We start from the raw sequence: 18,443 nt of genomic DNA on the forward strand, positions 1-18,443 counted from the left end.
CACAACTGACACGGTAGTGAAGAATTCACCAGCTCAGGAGACAGGAGTCCCCGATAAGCATCAGACCAGAGCCATCCAGGCTGGCTCTGGCTGGAAGCAGCCGCTCGCTGCGCACATCCCTCACACACCCACCCACCGCCTCGCTTCCCAGGCTGGTCCCAGTTCAGCTCGCTCGCCACTCGTTCTGACAGCAGCGCTATAAAAACCCTTCAAACACAAACCCTCCGAGGTACCTGGCAGAGGCTGAGGCGCTCCGCGGTGCCATCCTCGCCTGGTTTGGCTGCCTCAGCTCTCTGAAGCAACCCAAGACGATTATTCCTCCCACAGCCTGAAGTCACTCAACCTGTTCAGCTCCCCCGGCACTGGCTGGGGCTGAAGCACACACCACGGCGGATGCAAGTCCGGGCCTGCGGTGACTGCGTGGCCCCACAGTGCCAATGGGAAGCCTGTGCCTGCTGTGTGCCAAGGGGCCGAAGGGGACCCTTTGCATGGGGAGTTGCTGGGGTGGCTGCTGGGGTGGGCAGCAAGTGCCAGACCTGACCCAGGCTTGGCTTTCTGTGGCCAGGGCTCCAAACAGGGAGCGACTGCTCCAGCACTCGTTCCTAGGGATGCTTGCCTCAGCAGCAGCCACTCCTTGGGACAAGAGGAGAAAACCTGACGTGTGTGTTAGTGCCATCACTGTGGGCTCCAGCAGCACCCGCCTGTCCTGCTCCTGGTGATGGTTCTGTGCTGGGGTCAGACGGCCACAGCTGGGTGCTGACTGTGTCCAGCGCCCACCAGCGCTCCCCGTGAGCTGCAGTGAGACCCCAGCAGCAGCAGTGCAGGATCTGACACAGGCTCCTTCTCACCTCAGTGAGGCTCTGGCCATGGCACAGGCAGGCCAGGAGCATTTCATGGGATCTGTGATTCCCATGCACTTTCTCAGCTGGATCGCTGTCTGGAGTCTACCTTGCACCTCCTGATGGATTGCCAAAGGAGAGCAGTAGATGTGCAAAGACCTGAGATAGTTCTCCTTACAAACACTGACACATACCATTGGTGTGCTTACAACCTACAAGTGCTACAAATGTTAGAAGAGAAGGCTGTAAACCTGAGGGAATGGTTTCTACCTGAGCCTCTCACAGATAATGCCATCAGGCTGCACAAACTTCCCTTCCCATTTCTCAGGAGGACTCATTCACAATTACAGACTGGAAACGGTTCAAAGTGGTTCCAGGTTCTTCCCCCTAGATCACCATTTTGTCAGAATAAAGGGGTTTCTTTTTTTTTTTTTTTTTTTTTTTTTCATGTTCCCATTTGGCTACATTAAAATGTTGACAAACATCTTCAGGATAATGCAGAAACCAGTGACCTCACTGCGTTTCATCTCAGGTTTCCTTTGACTTTGGTATTTCTTTGTAGTCTGTTGATCTGCGCTTGGCTGGATGAGTGCACACTTTTTAATGAATGATGTTGCAAATAGCATCATGTCATCTGCTGGCGTTTTTAAATGCAATGCATGACATAAACTATAGAGAAAACAAAGGGTTGGGAGGTTGTTTTTCCTTTTTACATATTCCTCCCTATTTGGGCCCTGTGATTAACACTCATGCTGTATTTTCATCTGGCTAGAAAGGAAACAGAATGATGAAGTACCTTGCAGTGGGCAGGGGCTGGAAATGAGGTTGGATGGCTGGTTTTGTGCACGCTGCTTAATGCTCATCTCTGGTCAGATCTGTCCTGTGAGCACTTGCTCACTTTTTCCTATCCAGTAGGGCCAGGCTGCTGTATCTCTGCCACAAGAAGCAGCGCCTGTGTTTGCAACACACAGTTCCCAGAGAATTCCCAAGGGAAACCCCAGTCACCTTGTGGGCACCACAGCGAGGCCCAGGCCAGGGATCCCAGGGATTCCACGTGCTGAGGGCATCCAAGGGCTCCAGGGGGATCTGGTGAGCGCTGCCTGGTGTGGGCAGTGGTTACTGTCTGGGCTCCCTGAGGATCTGGGTCCATCCCCTCCCTGGCTGCTGCAGTGCTGTGCTGTCCTCTCCTTAGGATGCCACCTTCCATCCACCTGAGCGCTTCCAGTCCCTCTTCCACCTGCCTGGGACTGGGACTTTTTCCAACCAGCAGTTTCTAAATTGCCTGGTACAACAAAGCAAGGCTCTGATCTTGATTGCAGTCTCTGGGTTCTGCTGCAATAGAAAGGCTGGTGATGCTAACACTTAGCATTTATGTAACACTTCAAATCTTCAAAGCACTTTCCAAATGCAGATTCATCCGTGGAACACCCCTTGGGCTAAGCATCACCCCCACTTTACCTGGAGAAAACCAGGGGACACACAGACAGCATATCAATGTCCCATTTGGGATCAGGATGGGAGGCTTTCCTGGTTCTCCACTTAACACCCAGACCATCCCACTGAACTTTATTATCTGCCACTGCCTCTCCCTCGCAGTGCATCTCGTAATTGGGGTTAGAAGATAAAGGCAGAGCTGGGAAGCTGCAGGTGCTTCCCTTTCATTTAAAACGTCTCTGTCTGCTGCCGATGCTGTAATTAACTGCGGCTGGATGCAGCAGGGTGCCTGCTCTGGAGGATGCTGCAGAAGGCTCCTGCCCAGGCATAGCCATGCGTGACTGGCTGCATCCTGTCCACTTGGCTGCAGGAGGCCTCTTGGGTTCACCAGTACCAGGATGCCTTGTACTGAAGGGATGGAACTGCTGAAATACGCACTGTCAGAGTCTTTTCATTGAAGAAGTTCATCATGAAGCTGGAAACTGGGAGACACTGAGAACAGAAGTTGTACTCTGATGTGCCTGTCCTCGCTGCGCATAAGGGTCTCCCCAGTGAGCTGTGGCTTCCACCACCTCCAAGGTAGAGTCAGAAAAGAGCTCAAATGGATCCCAAACCAACCAGCAAATGCACCTTGTCCCCATTGTCCCACAGAGCCGTGCTGTCCATGAGCCCGTCTGCGAGCCGGGGGCAGGCTGAGTGTGCCCAGCCTTGCAGGAACACATCCATGTGCTCCTCGAGGGGAAGGCTTGCTGTCCACAGCACAGAGGGTGGTGGAGATGAGCCCTGAGATGAGCATGGAGGGTTGATGGTGGAGTTTCTTGCTGCTGTCTCCCCAGGCCTGGCAGGATGTGCCATGGTGAGGAGCACGAGGTCTGTGTTCTCCAGCCTGTTGTGGCAAGTGCCTTGCAGGAGCCTCTCTCTGTCCCATCACCTCATTTGAACCTTCCTCTGCTTGGTTCCTCTGAGCCAGTGTCAGAGGGATTTCTGTGTTCACCTGAGTGCGTGCAGCTCCTCCTCCGCTGCGGCCACCAGCTCAGGGCTGAGCCTCCAACTCATAACAGCACCAGGAAAAGGTTTTGCCTTTTTCCAGCTCTGAACTGCACGTATTTTAGCTGGGCTGTGGTTAAATGAATGCTGCAGCACTGGCGCGTGTGTGCGGGGAGAGGGCACGGCCCGGCAGCGCTTCCCGGGGTTATAAAAAGCTTCTGCATCTCACAAGTGGATGCCGCATGCCTCCTCCTCCAGGAAGAGGGACCTTTCAGGCTGTTTATAGCTCCTGGGGGGCAGGCAGAGGGGGTGCCTCTTGCAAGCTGCTATAAATCATAGATCAGAAGCTAACAGCTTGTCCTCCTACCCACCCCCAGGCACAGCGCCGGTGCTGCAGCTGCAGGGGGGTTAATAGCAGGACTCAGCCATGCCCCTGGGGGTCAGGAGGGGAATGGGGACCCCCCAGCAGTGGGTCAGGAACCCACTGCCCTGCTCCCTATGGATCACATGCCATCGGTTGTGGCAAGGGGTGGCACTGGGCTTGGTGCACGGGGTGAGGCTAATCCTCATAGTGAGGAAATCACTGTGTTTGCTTGAAAACAGGGGCAGGATCACTTCCTGCAGATTGAAGCAGGGGCTTCTGCCTCTCTATTCGGCTCTTGTGAGAGCCCACTTGCAGCACTGTGCAGTTCTGGTGTCTTCAACATAAGAAGGACGTGAAGCTGTTGGAGCAAGTCCAGAGGCCACGAGGATGATCAGGAGCTGGAGCACTTCCCATATAGAGATAGGCTGAGAGTATTGGGGCTGTTCAGCCTGGTGAAGAGAAGCTGTGTGAAGACTTCAGAGCAGCTTCCAGTGTCTGAAGGGGGCTACAATGATTCTGGAGAGAGGCTTTTCATCAGGGACTGCAGTGCTAGGACAAGGGGTGATGGGTTCAAACTAAAACAGAGGAAGTTCAGGTTAGATATAAGGCAGAAGTTCTTCCCTGTGAGGGTGCTGAGGCGCTGGCACAGGGTGCCCAGAGAAGCTGTGGCTGCCCCATCCCTGGCAGTGCTCAAGGCCAGGTTGGACACAGGGGCTTGGAGCAAGCTGCTCCAGTGGAAGGGGTCCCTGCCCGTGGCAGGGGTTGGAGCTGGAGGAGCTTTAAGGTCCCTTCTAGCACAAACCACTCTATGATTCTAAGTTGTAATGGGGCCAGCACAGCTTTGCAGGGATGTGCCCAGCACTGGGCCCTGTCTGCAGCACAGCAAAAGCCTCCCTAAACCCTCCCATCTCCGAAACCATCCCCTGCTGGGTTCAAGGGGCAGCAGCCAGCAGACACCTCCCTGCTCTCTCTGCCCCGGGCTCCCAGGGAGAAGTGACCCAGTGTGACCTGAGGGACCCGCAGGAGCACGGACCCACTGCTGCTTTTTGTCCTTCACCTCTTTCCCTTCCTGAGGTACGCAGCAGCTGGTGGGTGAAACCCAAACACTGAGAACCCATCTACACCACTGCAGGAGGAGTGGTTCAGGGAGCTGTTTATTAGTCTGATGGGGAGCCGAGTGCTGTATTTTGCCCAAAACAGCCTTGTGCAGTCTCTGTGCTGGGTAACTCGAAGGCTTCAGCTATTCTGAAGTAGCTGGAGCTGAGTGGCGCCTACCCAGAAATAGAGAAGTATTTTTAAATGGAATTTATTCAGTGATTTTCCTTAAGACAGATTGTTATGTGTTTGTTGCAGTGTCATTAGAAGCAGCTGGTGGTGGAGCCGAGCCAGGCAGCAGCGAGTGGATGGAAACCATCCTCCCTGCACCCAGGGAGGTCACCCTCACCTCCTCCTCCTGCTGCTGCTGCTGCCCGGTCTCTGCACCAGCAGACAGTGCCCTGGTACCAAAGCCGGACTGGTGGCTGCTGGAGGCTTTGCTCCACCATCCTGCCACAGCTCTGGCTCTGCTTTCTGCTGCATTCATCCCTTTCTCCCTACAGTGCAGTGAAGAACCACAGAGTAGAGCACCAAATCCTGCTTCACTGGGGTTTGCCTGATAAGGGCTGACTGCAGGGATGCACTTCTCACTTTTTAGGACAGGAAGATAAAGGGTTCCTAAGTAGCACTACACCTGAGCACCACCTAACAGGCCTTTGGAGGCTGCTCTGAGCACTTCTCAGCTGTTCTTCATGCAGGTCTGATCACAGGTAAGCATCAGGCTTCAGTTACCTCATTAAACACAGATGCAAATACACTGCTTGCAAGGGTGCATCACCCTTTAGTGTTCCCAGGTCCTCCTGGCAGTGCTGCAGCCCAGAGCAGAGCCCACAGCTTGGCCAGCACAGCCAACCCGGGTATAAAACCACTGCTCGGGGGCTCTGAGTGTGGGTATGTAACAAATCACTGCGGGGGTCCTTCTGCTTTACTGGGGAGGAGTTGGCTCAGCTGTGTGCTGCTGCTGTGGTTGGTCATGGTGTTGTTTTGGGGGAGCAGTTTGAGTTTGCTTCCCACCACCTCCTGCTTGCGGAGCACTCCTCCTTGTGGAATGGGGCCTGGAGAGCAGGATCCAGGCTGCTGGTGAGCCCGGTGAAGATCAGTGCTGCAGAAAGGCACAGTGGGGCTGGAGTCCTTGTGGTAGCTACTCCATGTGGGCAGACCAAATTCCATGTCTGCAGGCATCCAGGAGCCATGGCCCAGGTGAGTGTCCCTTAAGGCTCATTTGTGCTGGTGGTTGTTTTCTAGGAATGGTCCATTGCCCTCACATGGCTTCTTTCCCACTGTGTGTCCAGTGGTGCTTGGGCAGTGGTGCTGTGGCTGCTGCTCTGCTCTCTGCCCAGGACACACGTATTTCAGCTCCAGTCTGGGGCTGCTCTGCTTGGGATGAGCAGGAGCAGTTTTGCCTCCCCAGGTAAAACTCAACCCTCGGGAATTCCCCTCTTTGAAGCGCTTTTTCCTGGTTTTTGTTTCTTTGTGACTTCAAGACTTTTGTGCTTACTCAGGGCTCTTCCCTGCCCGGGTCGGAGTCTCGGGGCTGAGGTGGGTTCTGGGTAAGCTGCTTTCATCAGGACCTGCGCTGCTCCGGGGGTGCTGACCTCAGCCCGCAGGAATGCGGCCCCGCTCCCGCCGAGCGGCACAGCGAGACCTTCCCCGCTGCCTTCCCGAGAGCTGGGTGCAGCCCCGCGCCGTGTAACCGGTGAGTGCCGGTCAGCGGAGGGGGGAATTACCCGGGATTGTCCTGCGCCTCCTGCGGAAGGAGGTGCAGCAGCAGGGAGCCCCGTCGGCCCCTCCGTGGAGGGGGATGATGCACCGCGGCTTCACATCTTACTTCAAATCTAATTAGATGCTCACAGCTCCCCATGGGAGACGTTAAATGTGCTTCAAACAAGGGAGGATGTTTGTATCTTAACAGACATCAGAGAATCCAGCCATGAGCTAAACCCACACAAAATCAGGCTTTCCTTAGCTGCTGCATGCATGTCTACTAGTTTTTGCCACAATACCAACAGCTTCATTTCTGCTGTGTCCCAATCCCTGAGCCTCTATGGGGTGAACTGACAACAGGTTTCAGCCCTCTTTGTAAGTTTGGATGGAGGATGAGAGATGCTTAAGAAACCCCGTGGCAGGGTTCGCTCACCGGGAGCTGGTGGTGATCAGCATCTCTGAAAACATCAAAGATAAAAAGCAACTGAGAAGCTGAAGCACAGTACTCCTCACACCACCACGTTCACTGGGGTGATGCCAACACCTTCCTCACCATTAAGTCTTGCAACTAATAACTTGTTCTCTTCTTTCTCTCTGCATCCAAGAGGTGTCTAAATGTGAATGAGATTTTCCTACTGTAGCTCCAAAATGAAACCTTTTCATTAGGTTATAAGCAAGCAGCTCTGTGACTCCATGCAGCACAGTTTTGCTCCTGCCTTTACTTGCTGGCCTCTTCAGCACACACAGCACCTGCTCTAACTCCTTTAAGTTACCAGCTAAAATTACCTTCTTGACCTGATGATCTGAACCTTTCTGCTCGCTACTCCCACACTGAAGCAAGTTTTATGCTTGTGTCCTTGTTTTTAAGCTTCTACTTTGCTCCTTTGCTTCCTTCATATCCAACTTGCCCTCTCATCCCTGACCTCTAGCCCTTCTTCATGGTCCCTGATGCTGCTCAGGCCCCTTTTTTCTGTTCTCCAGCAGTTACCCACAGGCCTTGCTTTAAGATGCTGTGTGTGCTCAGAATACAGCACAGTGGGGAAGAACAGGAGGGTTTGGGCATTGCTGCAGCTGTTCCCCATCCCGATCCATGCCTGCCCTCTGCCTTCATAGGGAAGAGGACTGCAGTGCTTGCTCGAGGAGGAAGCAAAACACAACCAAACATTTTTCAGCAAAACTTGCAGGTGGAAACATGCCTTCAAAGCCTTACAGTCCACTTCCCAATGGCTTTTCTGTCCTTCTTTGTACATACTCTGCTTTGTTGCAATACATCTAAACCAACGTTACACTCCTCAGGGCAAGGACTGTCTCTTTGTTGTGCAAAGCCTCCAGCAGCTTCCAACAATTGCTTGGTATTGGCTGATGTGGGGAGGAGGGTGAAGAGAGGCTCTGTGCTTGAAAGACAGATGCCATTACAATACAGTGGAACAGAGTCTGAAGCAAAGCATAGTGCAGTGATGCTCCAGATCGTGAAACTGAATGATTTCACTGTTGAATGCAAAATGATTATTGTTGTATTTTTAGCAAGACTTGTGCTAGCTGTGGGAAACAAGCCCACACTGACATGCAAGTGCACTGTGAATGCTGCTGTGCTGGCAGGGCTGCAGCAGGTGCAGAGAGCAACCTGCACATCCGTCCATCCATCCTGCTGCTGTCCAGTGCTCACAGCTCTGCTGCCTGCCTCCAGTGCTGGGGCAAGAGGGATATGGCTTGGAGACAGGTCAACACCACCTGGAGCCTCCCTGCTTGGAGTGTTTAGTGTGGGAAGGTTGACCTGAGTTGTTCAGAACAGGTAGGAAATGCAGAAAGGCTGTTCGGAAGTCTTTTCTTTGCGAGATTTATCTGCAGAGGGACATAAAGAGAAGGTCATACATATCTGAGCATGGGGTCCCCCTGTAGCAAGCCTGTATCACAGCCTCTGCATGCCGACTGCGGCTTTGCATGGGACTGTGGGGTGAAAGGATGAGTTTCACCCCTGCTGCAGCCCAAAGGGGTTTGGTGAGCAGCAAACCCAGCTGAGAGCACAGGGGAGAGTGGGATCACTCCAAGGGGAAGATTACAGGGCCAGGGCAGACCTGTTGTGTTTTAACAGCACCTATAAGTAACTGTAAGGGACGGGAAGTCGCTTTGCTCATCTCGCAGCCGTGGTGCTTGCGCTTGTGTTCCCTCATTGCTGCTTTGAACTTTGCTTCATCTTTGATTGTTCCCCTAATCAAAAGAAAATGACCTCGATTAAGGTATCTGGCACGGCAGCGTTTGTGTCATATGGAGACTGCTGTGTGCCTTTGGAAAAGCAGCAATGCTGGGGCCTGATTCACATGGGACTGACAAGAGAAAGGGGTGGATCGAGCTTCCTGAGTGCAGCGAGAGCCCAGTTTGATTCATGCAAATCAGGGGTTTTGTGTAATGTGAGCTCCACCTGTTTTAGATAGGATGGGAGACTGACACAGACCTTTTCATAGTGTTTTGGAAATGGAAAGGGCGTCTCTGTTGTGGAATGTTTACCCAAGCGTGTTCATGCATGTTCACATGGAGGAACACGCATCTCCTATGTGTGCTTACAGTAAGCCCCAGCAACCTGCACGAGTGGCGTCTGTCGTGACAGAAATTGCTCTTGGCACATGAAGGCTGCTCGGTTGGTTGAGGGTCTGTGCTGTGTGTTCTTAACCTCCAGCCTTCTGAGCAGTGGTCCTGGTATTTGGAGAGCAAATTTTAATAAACACAATAGATTAGTCTATTGAGAACGTTAAGCTTTAGAAGCACTGGCTGTGGATTACAAGCAGATAGATAGCCTTGGCAGAATGGAGGCAGAAAGCTTAGATTAAGTCCCACTCAATGAAACTGCATTTAGTAATGGAAATGTACTGATATCATGGAAGGTGAAAGAAGAGAGATTTTAACTCCTGTTCTGTGTGCTTGATACAAACAGGTACCAGGAGATGCAGTCACCCTGCTGATGCATTTTGCACTAAACCTACTCTCTGTTTTTTTCCTTGGAAGCAAAGATGAGTCCCAGGTGCTCAGCTGGGGCTGGGCTCAGTGAGTGAACAAGGCTCTCCAGTAAGGTACCAGTCTGGGGTCACTGGTGGGGATCAACAGGGACGGGCTGTCATGGGCAGGTACCTCGAGTGCAGGTTTGTGTGAGCACTGAGGGGGTGCAGTCCCGAACTGAAGCTGAATGCAGTGGCTGGAACCCACACCCTGCAGAGCCGTGCAGTGCAGAGCAGAGCCCCTCAACCGGGGTGACCAGGGCTGGGGCCCAGCCCCTTCTGCTCCGTACCCCATCAGACCTCTGCTCTGCCTGATGGAGGCGTTGCTGCACTGAGCTCCCTGAGCACAGGCGAGGGATGGCAAACGAGCTGCGGATGGGGCCACTGGCGGCTCTCGGGAGGGCACTGTCTGTTAAACATGAAAAGCAAACCCAGATTGGTCAAAAGGGCCTGGAAGGAAGCAGGAGTTACAAATAGGGACTGAAAGCTAAAGAGAGAAAATCTTAATTAGATCTCCACAACCTGTAGAGGAGCACATTTGGATTAAAATGAAATGGAGCTTTGTACTCTCTGCATTCAGTGCAAGAATGGAAGAATTATTCACATTTGCTATTTGTGAAGCTGGATTGCTTTTTCTGTGAACTTGTCTTTTTAACTTCTCACCTTGTCAGAAAGCTGTGAAAAGCTGCTGGGATGGTGTATTTGGGGTAGTTCTTATCGCAGCACATAGCAGAACCATTTCCATGGTTTCAGAACATGGGCAGAGTTCCCTATTTAATCTGATCCTCCCCATGTTAACGCCTTTCCTCTTGTGGCAAGCTGGCCTGTCCACCCTTCACCCACCTGCCTCATCGTTCACTACCGCTGATATTTTCTCTTTGTGAATATCTATCAATATTTAATAGGGTGGTGTCAGTGTTGCTGTAAGATGAGAGGAACTACCAGAAACCTTGAATTATGCATTGTGTGGCTGGGGGAAGGTGGGGAGGTTTCTTTTGGACCCAGGGCTCTTGGAGTTGATCTCCAGGAGCTGCAGTGAGAAATCCTGGTGATGGAAGAGCCCCAGAAGAAGCTCAGTGCTCGGCACGAGGGGAGGCCCCGCAAAGTGAGGTTCAAAATATCATCTGCCTACAGCGGCCGAGTGTTGAAACAGGTCTTTGAGGACGGGCAGGAGCTGGAGCTCCCGGCCAAGGAGCACTCCCGGCGCTTTGTGCGGCACTGCTTCGAGCCGGGGGACCGCTGGGCTGGGGAGCTGCCCGAGCGCAGGCTGCTCCCGCCGGCCAAGCTGAGCGCGCAGCGGGTCAGCATATTCAAGGAGGGGCAGACGCTGGGCCTGGGCAGCGCCTCGCCTCTGCTCGACTGCCCACCCGGAGACAGCTCCTGCCAGGTAAGTGCTGCCGCCCCGCTGGGACCGGTGGCAGAGAACCTGCCTCGGCACTGGGGACAGCGGCCTCGGACTGAGCCTCACTCAGATAAGGCTCCTTTGGTCAGGCCAGGATTTAAAAGGGGGACTGTACCTCCTTACCCCACACACACTGTGCTCTGCTCACTGCAAATGGCAGGAGCTGCGTGCTTGGCAGCAGCCAACAGCAAGTGAACAGCATCTGCTGGGCTCCAGCTTCCCAGTGGGTCCATTTGCATCTTTCCATTTTGCAGACCAATATTTCCATATATATCAGTATCTGTACATAGTAATCCCGATGCATCTAACCCAGGCAAATGTAAGGTGGATATTATCTTAATTAGTTATATTTAAGACATTGAAGGTGCACGACTTCATCTGGCAAAAAGGTTAGTGTCAGCAGTGTGTACCAGTGAGACTGAGCCAGGCATCTGCATCCCCTGGCAGGTCAGAATTCCCCTTTGGCTACTTTGGAAATCCCAGCTTAGTTTCTCTGAATGTTTTGTTAACATATGATTAATGCCATTGATACCAAAGTGTCTCTTTATTCCTACTAAAAAGCCAGTACATGTGTAATGTATGCTAAATCGGTTAATACACAGGGATTATGCTCATTTTCTTACACAGGTAGGAAACCCGTGTGTTCGAACTACATTTAATTGACATGCTGGACATCTACTTTAACTGAAAACACCACACCACCATGACTCCTGCCAGCAGCCAGAGCACCAATGTGATCTTATCCACACATGAATTTGTTCTGCATTCCTGGGGAACGCTCATCTTTATTCCTTGGTTTCCATAACCATAAATACCTCGAGTAATCACAGTGCCCAGTACCAGTGTTGTTTAGTGTCAACATACATTTGGTCTGTGGAGGCACCAAGTCTGTGTAACAACAGTGAGGCTTTAAAGCCTTCTTTAAAGGGGCAGGATCTGGCCTCACCGGCCCCATTCCCAATGTGCAGTGGGTGCCTGGTTCCCAAGACAGCTGCCAGCCCATGCGACCCTGGCAGGGTGTTTCCCTATGGGAACGTCTCCTGCATTGCTGCTTGACACAGATACTTAAAGAGAGGGAAATAGGAAGAGTGTGTAAAGCAATAGGCTGCTGGAGCAGCCACCCGATCCCCAGTGCAGAGGGGAGAAGGCCAGGGAGTAAAGTGCTGTGTTCAGAGGCGTGCTCACCTGTACCACACTTTGCTTTCAAATCACTAGAATACAAACACAAGTGAGCCCAGAGATAGTTGTTTAGGCTGGCTCCTCGGTGTTAGGAACACAATTCAGCATTAGATAATGAGGGGGGTTTATGATCCGACCCTTTTTCCAGCATTAATAGATTATACAGAAAAGCTTTATTTTAAATCTGAAAAACCCCATCAAAGGCTGCAGAATAGGTCACTTTCATGGGGAATTTCTACTTTTGGCAACACCCATGAAAGCCCCCTCTGACTCCCCCACCCTCCAACTACTCAACCTTCAAAGCAACATAGGTCAGTCCCCCATGCAGGGGTTGCTTTTCCATTGGTGCCAACACCACTGATCTTAGAATTGTGCTTTCATTTTCTCTTGCATATGGGTTGGAATGAGAACTTACATCCTGAGAGCCTTCTCCACCCAGAATTATGTTCAAGTGAGGTTCCTAAGGCCTGACCAAAGTCCTGGTCCGATCCGCAGCCCATCTCTCTGGGCCCTGTCCTGCTCCCTGCTCTGGGTGGTGGGGAGCGGGGTCATGCAGCAGTGCCAGCTGCACCCATGACCAGGTGGAGGGGATGGTCTGGAAGCCTGGGGACCACCAGTGGTTGTAGAGTGTATTTGTGCGGGTGAGACACTGATAAGGTCCTTCTCCAGCCTTCCCCAGTTGTAGACTTTGGCAAGATCATCATCTACACAAACAACCTGAAAATCATCCGTGCACCGATGGACCAGAAAGAGCTCATGAGAAGAATCATCCAGACTGAGGGAATAAACGACTGGGCCTTCATATACCGGGAAAAGAAAGAAAGATTTGGTGGTGGACATAGAAAAGATGTGGAAAAAAAGGTTGCCTGCAACCAGTATGTGCAGGTAAGAGAATGGCAAGTGTTATTTTTCTCCTAAGGCTGTTGGGTTTTACAGTTGAGTATTTCCAGCCAAGCCCCATCTATTCCTGCATCTGGCACTTAACTAAATTTGGATGAAAAGCATGGCTTTGTTCCTGTTTCCACTTGGGAGATAACTGACCAATGCTGCACTGCAGCATGTGCTCTGGGGCCCAATGTCCTGTTTCCAGATGCTCAAGTCTCCTACTTGATTCTTCCCCTGGAGGCCACTGACGTTGATGTAGCTTGGCTTAGGTCCATCCTTTGTCACCCTCTTCCACTGGAATAAAAGCAGGCCAGGGTTTCTCCAGCCTGACCAGGCTAAACACAGCTGCTCTGTGGCTGAGACTGCCGGAGGCTAGCATTTTAATATCAGCCGAAATAAGGTTGTGCCTTCCACTTGTTTCTCATGGGTTAGTCTTTATTGGTCAGAATCCCAATTAGTCCGACCATAATTTGATCCCACAAAACATCATGTTGTCATGCAGGGCAAACATGAAGCATTCCAGTTTCACAGATCTGGGACCGATCTGGTGCAGGTCACCCTGGTCCTCCCACACCCCTGAGCCTTGCCTGTGGCTTCACGCATAAAGACCCCGCAACAGCCCTGAGAAATTGAGGAGCAACGTTGGCCTTTGCCAGCTTTGAAGGAAACCTCATGTTCAGAATAAGGGCTTTAACGTAAGAGCAAAGGTTCGTCTACTGAGGACCCATCTGAGCCATCAAAAATCACCTCTGGCGTTTGAGAGAATACATGTGGAGAGGGAACTCCATAAGGTAACTGATTGCCTTCCTCCAGTCGCCCTCACTGAGGAGCACGCTTTGAAGGATAGCAGCTCCTGTAAGGCATTGTTCTGGAGAAACCTGTTAACCTTGGAAGAACTTATGTTCTCCTTGATGTTTGGGAACAAAAGGTAAAACTTGAAGGTCCTAAAACTATGATTTTTCAAGAAGAATTTTGGACTTACTCTACATTAGTGTTATGAGCATTCATTTAAAGATGGCCAAACCACAGCAAGGTTATTTTTTGAGAACTGGATTAATTTGGATGATTAAATTCACAAGCAGGCACCAATATGAATCATATCAGGCACCAATTCCCCATGTTTTAGTTAAACCCTTGTTCTATAGAGCAATGTAAAGTAGAATGGCTGTGCAGGAACAATGCAGGACTCTGAACAGAGTGAACCTGCACTGTGCTGTACTCTTCCTGATGCAGACATTCGATATCTCTGGGCTCTGTGGGAGCACTGGATTTCGAGCTGGGATCTGAAAGAAGCAGTCTGGCACCCTGGAAGGAGGTGCAGGCACGAGAGACAGCTTGAAAGCAGCTGGGCCTGTCGGTGGTCAGGGATGTGGGGGGAGAGGGCAAGGAGAAATGCTCAGAAAATGAAGCTCCAAACTGAGGGTGCAGAGCCTGGAGGAGGGATGTGTTAAATGACAGAAGCCAGGTGCTGTGCAGAGCCTGGCAGGAGGAGAAACATGAGTTTGAACGTATTGTTGTAAGCCCTGTCACGTTAACTTCTCATCTTCTAGAAGCATCCGCAAATTGTCCCCTTTTACTTGAAGATCTTGCTGTTGAGACCTGAGTATTATTGACAGAGTGGCACGTCAAGAGCAACAACTACTTACAAGACCACAAGACAGCAATTCTCTCTTTCAAGCGTGTTACTGACTTTGGCGTCTGATACGCAGTAACAGATCTTTCTTGTGATCTGTCTCTTTCAGGAAGGAGATGACAAACATGGTTGCTCCCAGTGTAAGGGGTCGGGCTCTGCCCCTTGCTCCCTGTGCCATGGAAGCAAGTTTTCAATGCTGGCAAACAGGTTCAGAGAGTCCTACCGGGCCCTGCGCTGCCCGGCGTGCAAGGAAAGTGGCGTGCAGCCCTGCCACATCTGTGCTGCCTGACCAGCACTGCCGCTGTGACCTGCTGCGGAGACTGAGCTGTTCCACCTGCGGGCAGCCCCGCTGCATGCAGGGTTTAGGAGGTGGGAAAGGCACAATGCACTCATATCACTGTGGATGTGCATCCTGCACCTCTGCTACCGACTGTCCCTCCTGTCTGCTCCTGCCTGCCCTCTGAATCAGCCCAGACCCCAGGCGCTGCAGGATGGGTGTACACCAGGTCAGGTCCCGACCCATCAGTAGCGTCACTGACTGCAGCAGGAGTAGGTGCAGCTTGGGCAGGGTACGTGTCAGGGTGTGAAGTGTGTCTGTAGCACAGCAGCACGGTGCCTCCCCTGCGTTTAACTTGCTGAATGATTTAGAATTACACTGGCTTTTGTAGTTAACTCTGCCCCTGCCCTGCACTCTCACAAGCATTTCCCAAAGACTTTTTTTCCTTGCATCTGCTTTAGTGGGCACAGTGGTTCCTTTGGGGCCTGATTTGTGGGAAGGAATTGAAAACCCTTCCCAAACCTGGAGCTTTAAAAATGTACAATACTTTATTAGTACAAAATGGAGTTATTAAGTTTTTAGCCTACTTATGCGGAAGCGCTGAACCAGAATTCCCCTGCATGATGCTCAGCACTTTTCAGGATCAGGCTGACAGTGAGCAGCACTTCTGTTGCTTAATATCAATTCCATGTTGTAATCTGCAGAAGGTAAACTTTAATTAGGTGAGGTGAAGCAACAATGTGGGGTACTCTGCAGGTTGCCACTGGTGCCACAGAGCACAGGGGCTTCACTAGGCTGAGGCAAACAGGGGAAATGGTATTTTTTCCACAAAGCATTGACTTATTACTTTATATATTCAGAAGTAATGTTAATGCAGCCTTAACTTGTGTACTGCCTCTGAGACTGATGACTTAAGAGCCTGCTCACATGTACTTCGTGCTGAGGTTGCAAGCCTAGACAGGGAAATCTATGGCTAAGTTTCTATTTTCCTAAGATAGGTTATAGGATTTCTGTGCAATACTTCAGTGGTTAGGAATTATGCTGGTTTAGCTCCTGAACTTCCACGTGTCTCCTCCTGCAGCTGTTCAGTGAGTACCAAGGGTTTAATTTCCAGAAAAGTGCATAAATCTACAGCAGGTACTTGATTGGCTTAATTTATCATAGCAGGATCTGCAACACAAACACATGTGGTCCTTGGGGTATTCATGGAGGGCAGAGGAGACCTCATAAATTGTTGTCAAGTGGATCTCCTCCCTCCAATTGGACCTGTTTGATCTCAGTTTGCTGGGCCTGTCTAAGAGCTTGCTAGCAGGATATGAGAAAAGCGACCAGGTGAAATTGTTGCCCAGCACTTTTACTGTTTACAATGACCCAGATGCAAATACGCAGTTACAAAATCAGTATTTATTGTTCTTCGGTAATCACGATGTTTCTCAACCACTGTAACTCCTCCTGGCTGTGTCAGCTATTCCCATTCACCCCGACACGTCACCGGGGCGATGCTCAAAGCCGAGCTTTTCCCTTATCCATCCCGGATCCCGCGGTGCATCGGGGACCTCAGGGCTTGCCCGTGCCCAGCGCCGGGCTGCAGCGGCACGGTCAGAGCGGCTCTCCCAGCACGTCCAACACACTCGGTTTAACACCTGACTCCATTTACCCAATAAACGCTTTTATTTCACAGGAAAAGGAGCCCTGAGCATCGGGGGGGGAGGTTGATGTTGAGCCAATGGGTGGAAGCGTTGCTGGGTTCAGTCCCGCTGCAGCCCGCGGTGCGCACCGCGGAGCAGTGAGGAACAGCCCCATTCCGCGGATCCCCGCGGCCGCGCACAAGATGGTGACGGCGGAGGGGGGGGGCAGCGCCGGTACCGGTACCGGCACCCGCGCCAGAGGCTGTGCGCGGCTGCTTCCGCAAGAGCCCGGGACCGCCCCCGCCGGGCGGGAGCTCCTCACGGCAGCGTTACCGGTGGCTCTGTCCCGGCTCCGGTCCTGCCGCGCAGGGAGGGGAAAGCGGAGCCGGCCGCGGGCGCTGCCGAGCCCTCCTGCGGATCCCGCTCTGGGGCCGTACGGGTGCCGGGCCCTTCCTGCAGCTCCGAGCTTGGGCTCCCGTTGGTCAGAGCTTTTGCTTAATGCTTGGGTAAAAGAATGACTTCTGTTTTCCTGCCCTTGCAGAGCGCGAACCCCTGCGTCGCTGCTCGGTGCAGTGCGGCTTTTGGCCTGGTAGCGCATCAGTTGTTAGACTGTTCGGTGGGCTCTAAATTGAAAACGTTTTGCTGTGGCAGTGGACTGTGTTAATGGCAGGTAAACAGCTTTTCCGTGTGGCATCTGCTCCTGGCAAAACAGCATCCTGCTGAATTTTCCTTCTGAGCACAGCTGTCTTTCAGACCTGAGATCCAACCTGCACCAACACTGTCCTTTCTGCTGGTGTTTCCCTTTGAACAGCAGCACACAAATAGGGATGAATTCTAATCTTTATTAAAGCTGGTGCTGGGCTTTTGCCCTCTAGCTGTGACTTGTGTTTGCGAATGCCAAGGTGAAGAGCAGCATGGGCTCCACTGTATTTGTTTTGGCCACGTGTGTTTAAACACTAAGGATAGAAGGCAGCAGCTGCATAGAGCAGGGCATTTCCCTAGGATGAATCCCTGGGTTTATGAATGTTCTCTGCAGGACAAGATGTTTAAACCAGTGTTGACTTTGAGCCAGTTCAGCCTTGATGCAGCCAGCTTGAAACACAAGGAAGGATTTTTTGCCTCAGCCACTGCCAGTTCTTGGCTTGCTGTTAGCAGAGGTCTGGCTTTGACAGAGGCAGTGCTCAGAGGAACCCGGCGCAAGGTGAGCAGCCAGCTCTGCCACTCGAGTGCTGGGTGACTGCTGCAAAGCAGATCTCCAGTTCATGGGCAGTGCTGTGGTGACCTGTGGTATGCAGCTCCCAGTGATGCCATCTGGGTGCTGGGAGGCAGAGAGAGCCCCTGATAAGTAAACTTCTATTAAGAATGATCAGATCCTAAAGCTGGCTTGGTTCTATGGGTTAGGGCAGGAGTGGAAGATGGTATGTTGTGCTTCTACCAAGAAATAACAAGTTTTCCCTGTTTCCTAGAAGCCTGTCAAGACAACACTGGGCTTGCTGGAGTCACCAGGCTCCTGTGCACGATCTCAGTGGGTCAGCCCCTGGTCCTCAGTGTCCATCATGTGAGGGGATGACTGATGAGATACCCGAATCGCTATAAGATGTGCTGGTGTGGGTTTTTTTTTTTAATTGGCTGCCTAGTTTTCTCCTGGTGGTTGATGGCTCAGTGCAGAACAGAATTGGATCCCTGCAGTGGTGTCCTGCCTTGTGATGGAACCCAAACTGTCAGGCCTGTGAAATTCGCTTAGAAAGGAAGAACTCCAAATATCCTCACAAGCTGAAGTGCCAGAACTTTGAACAGTAAATGCAGGCAAAGATGCTTACTCTGGAGTCTTTCTGGTTCTCTTTCTGTCAGCCATCTACAGCTACTCTTTTTCTCTTTTGCCTTAGAACAGGTCTGTGCAAAGACCCGTTTCAGTTTTCTGAACGAAAAGAAAGGGAAAAAAGCAAACACTTCCCTGGGTCCCTGCGGCAGGAATCCCGAGCTGTGTCTGGCAGGCTCGGGCAGCCAGCTCTGCTGACCGTGTTGG

General features: G+C 51.8%; 1 protein-coding gene across 1 annotated transcript; it reads left to right on the forward strand.

Annotated features, from left to right (window-relative positions):
- Positions 1-10,388: 10,388 nt before the first annotated feature.
- GRXCR2 (glutaredoxin and cysteine rich domain containing 2) lies at positions 10,389-14,801 on the forward strand (the record flags this gene model as incomplete). Its single annotated transcript, XM_080626823.1, has 3 exons — positions 10,389-10,800; positions 12,664-12,879; positions 14,622-14,801. The coding sequence occupies exons 1-3, from the start codon at positions 10,465-10,467 to the stop codon at positions 14,799-14,801; spliced, it is 732 nt and encodes a 243-aa protein (XP_080482949.1). The 5' UTR covers positions 10,389-10,464.
- Positions 14,802-18,443: the final 3,642 nt, after the last annotated feature.

Source organism: Psittacula echo, assembly GCF_963264785.1.
Source record: "Psittacula echo genome assembly, chromosome: 11".
NCBI lineage: Eukaryota > Metazoa > Chordata > Aves > Psittaciformes > Psittacidae > Psittacula > Psittacula echo.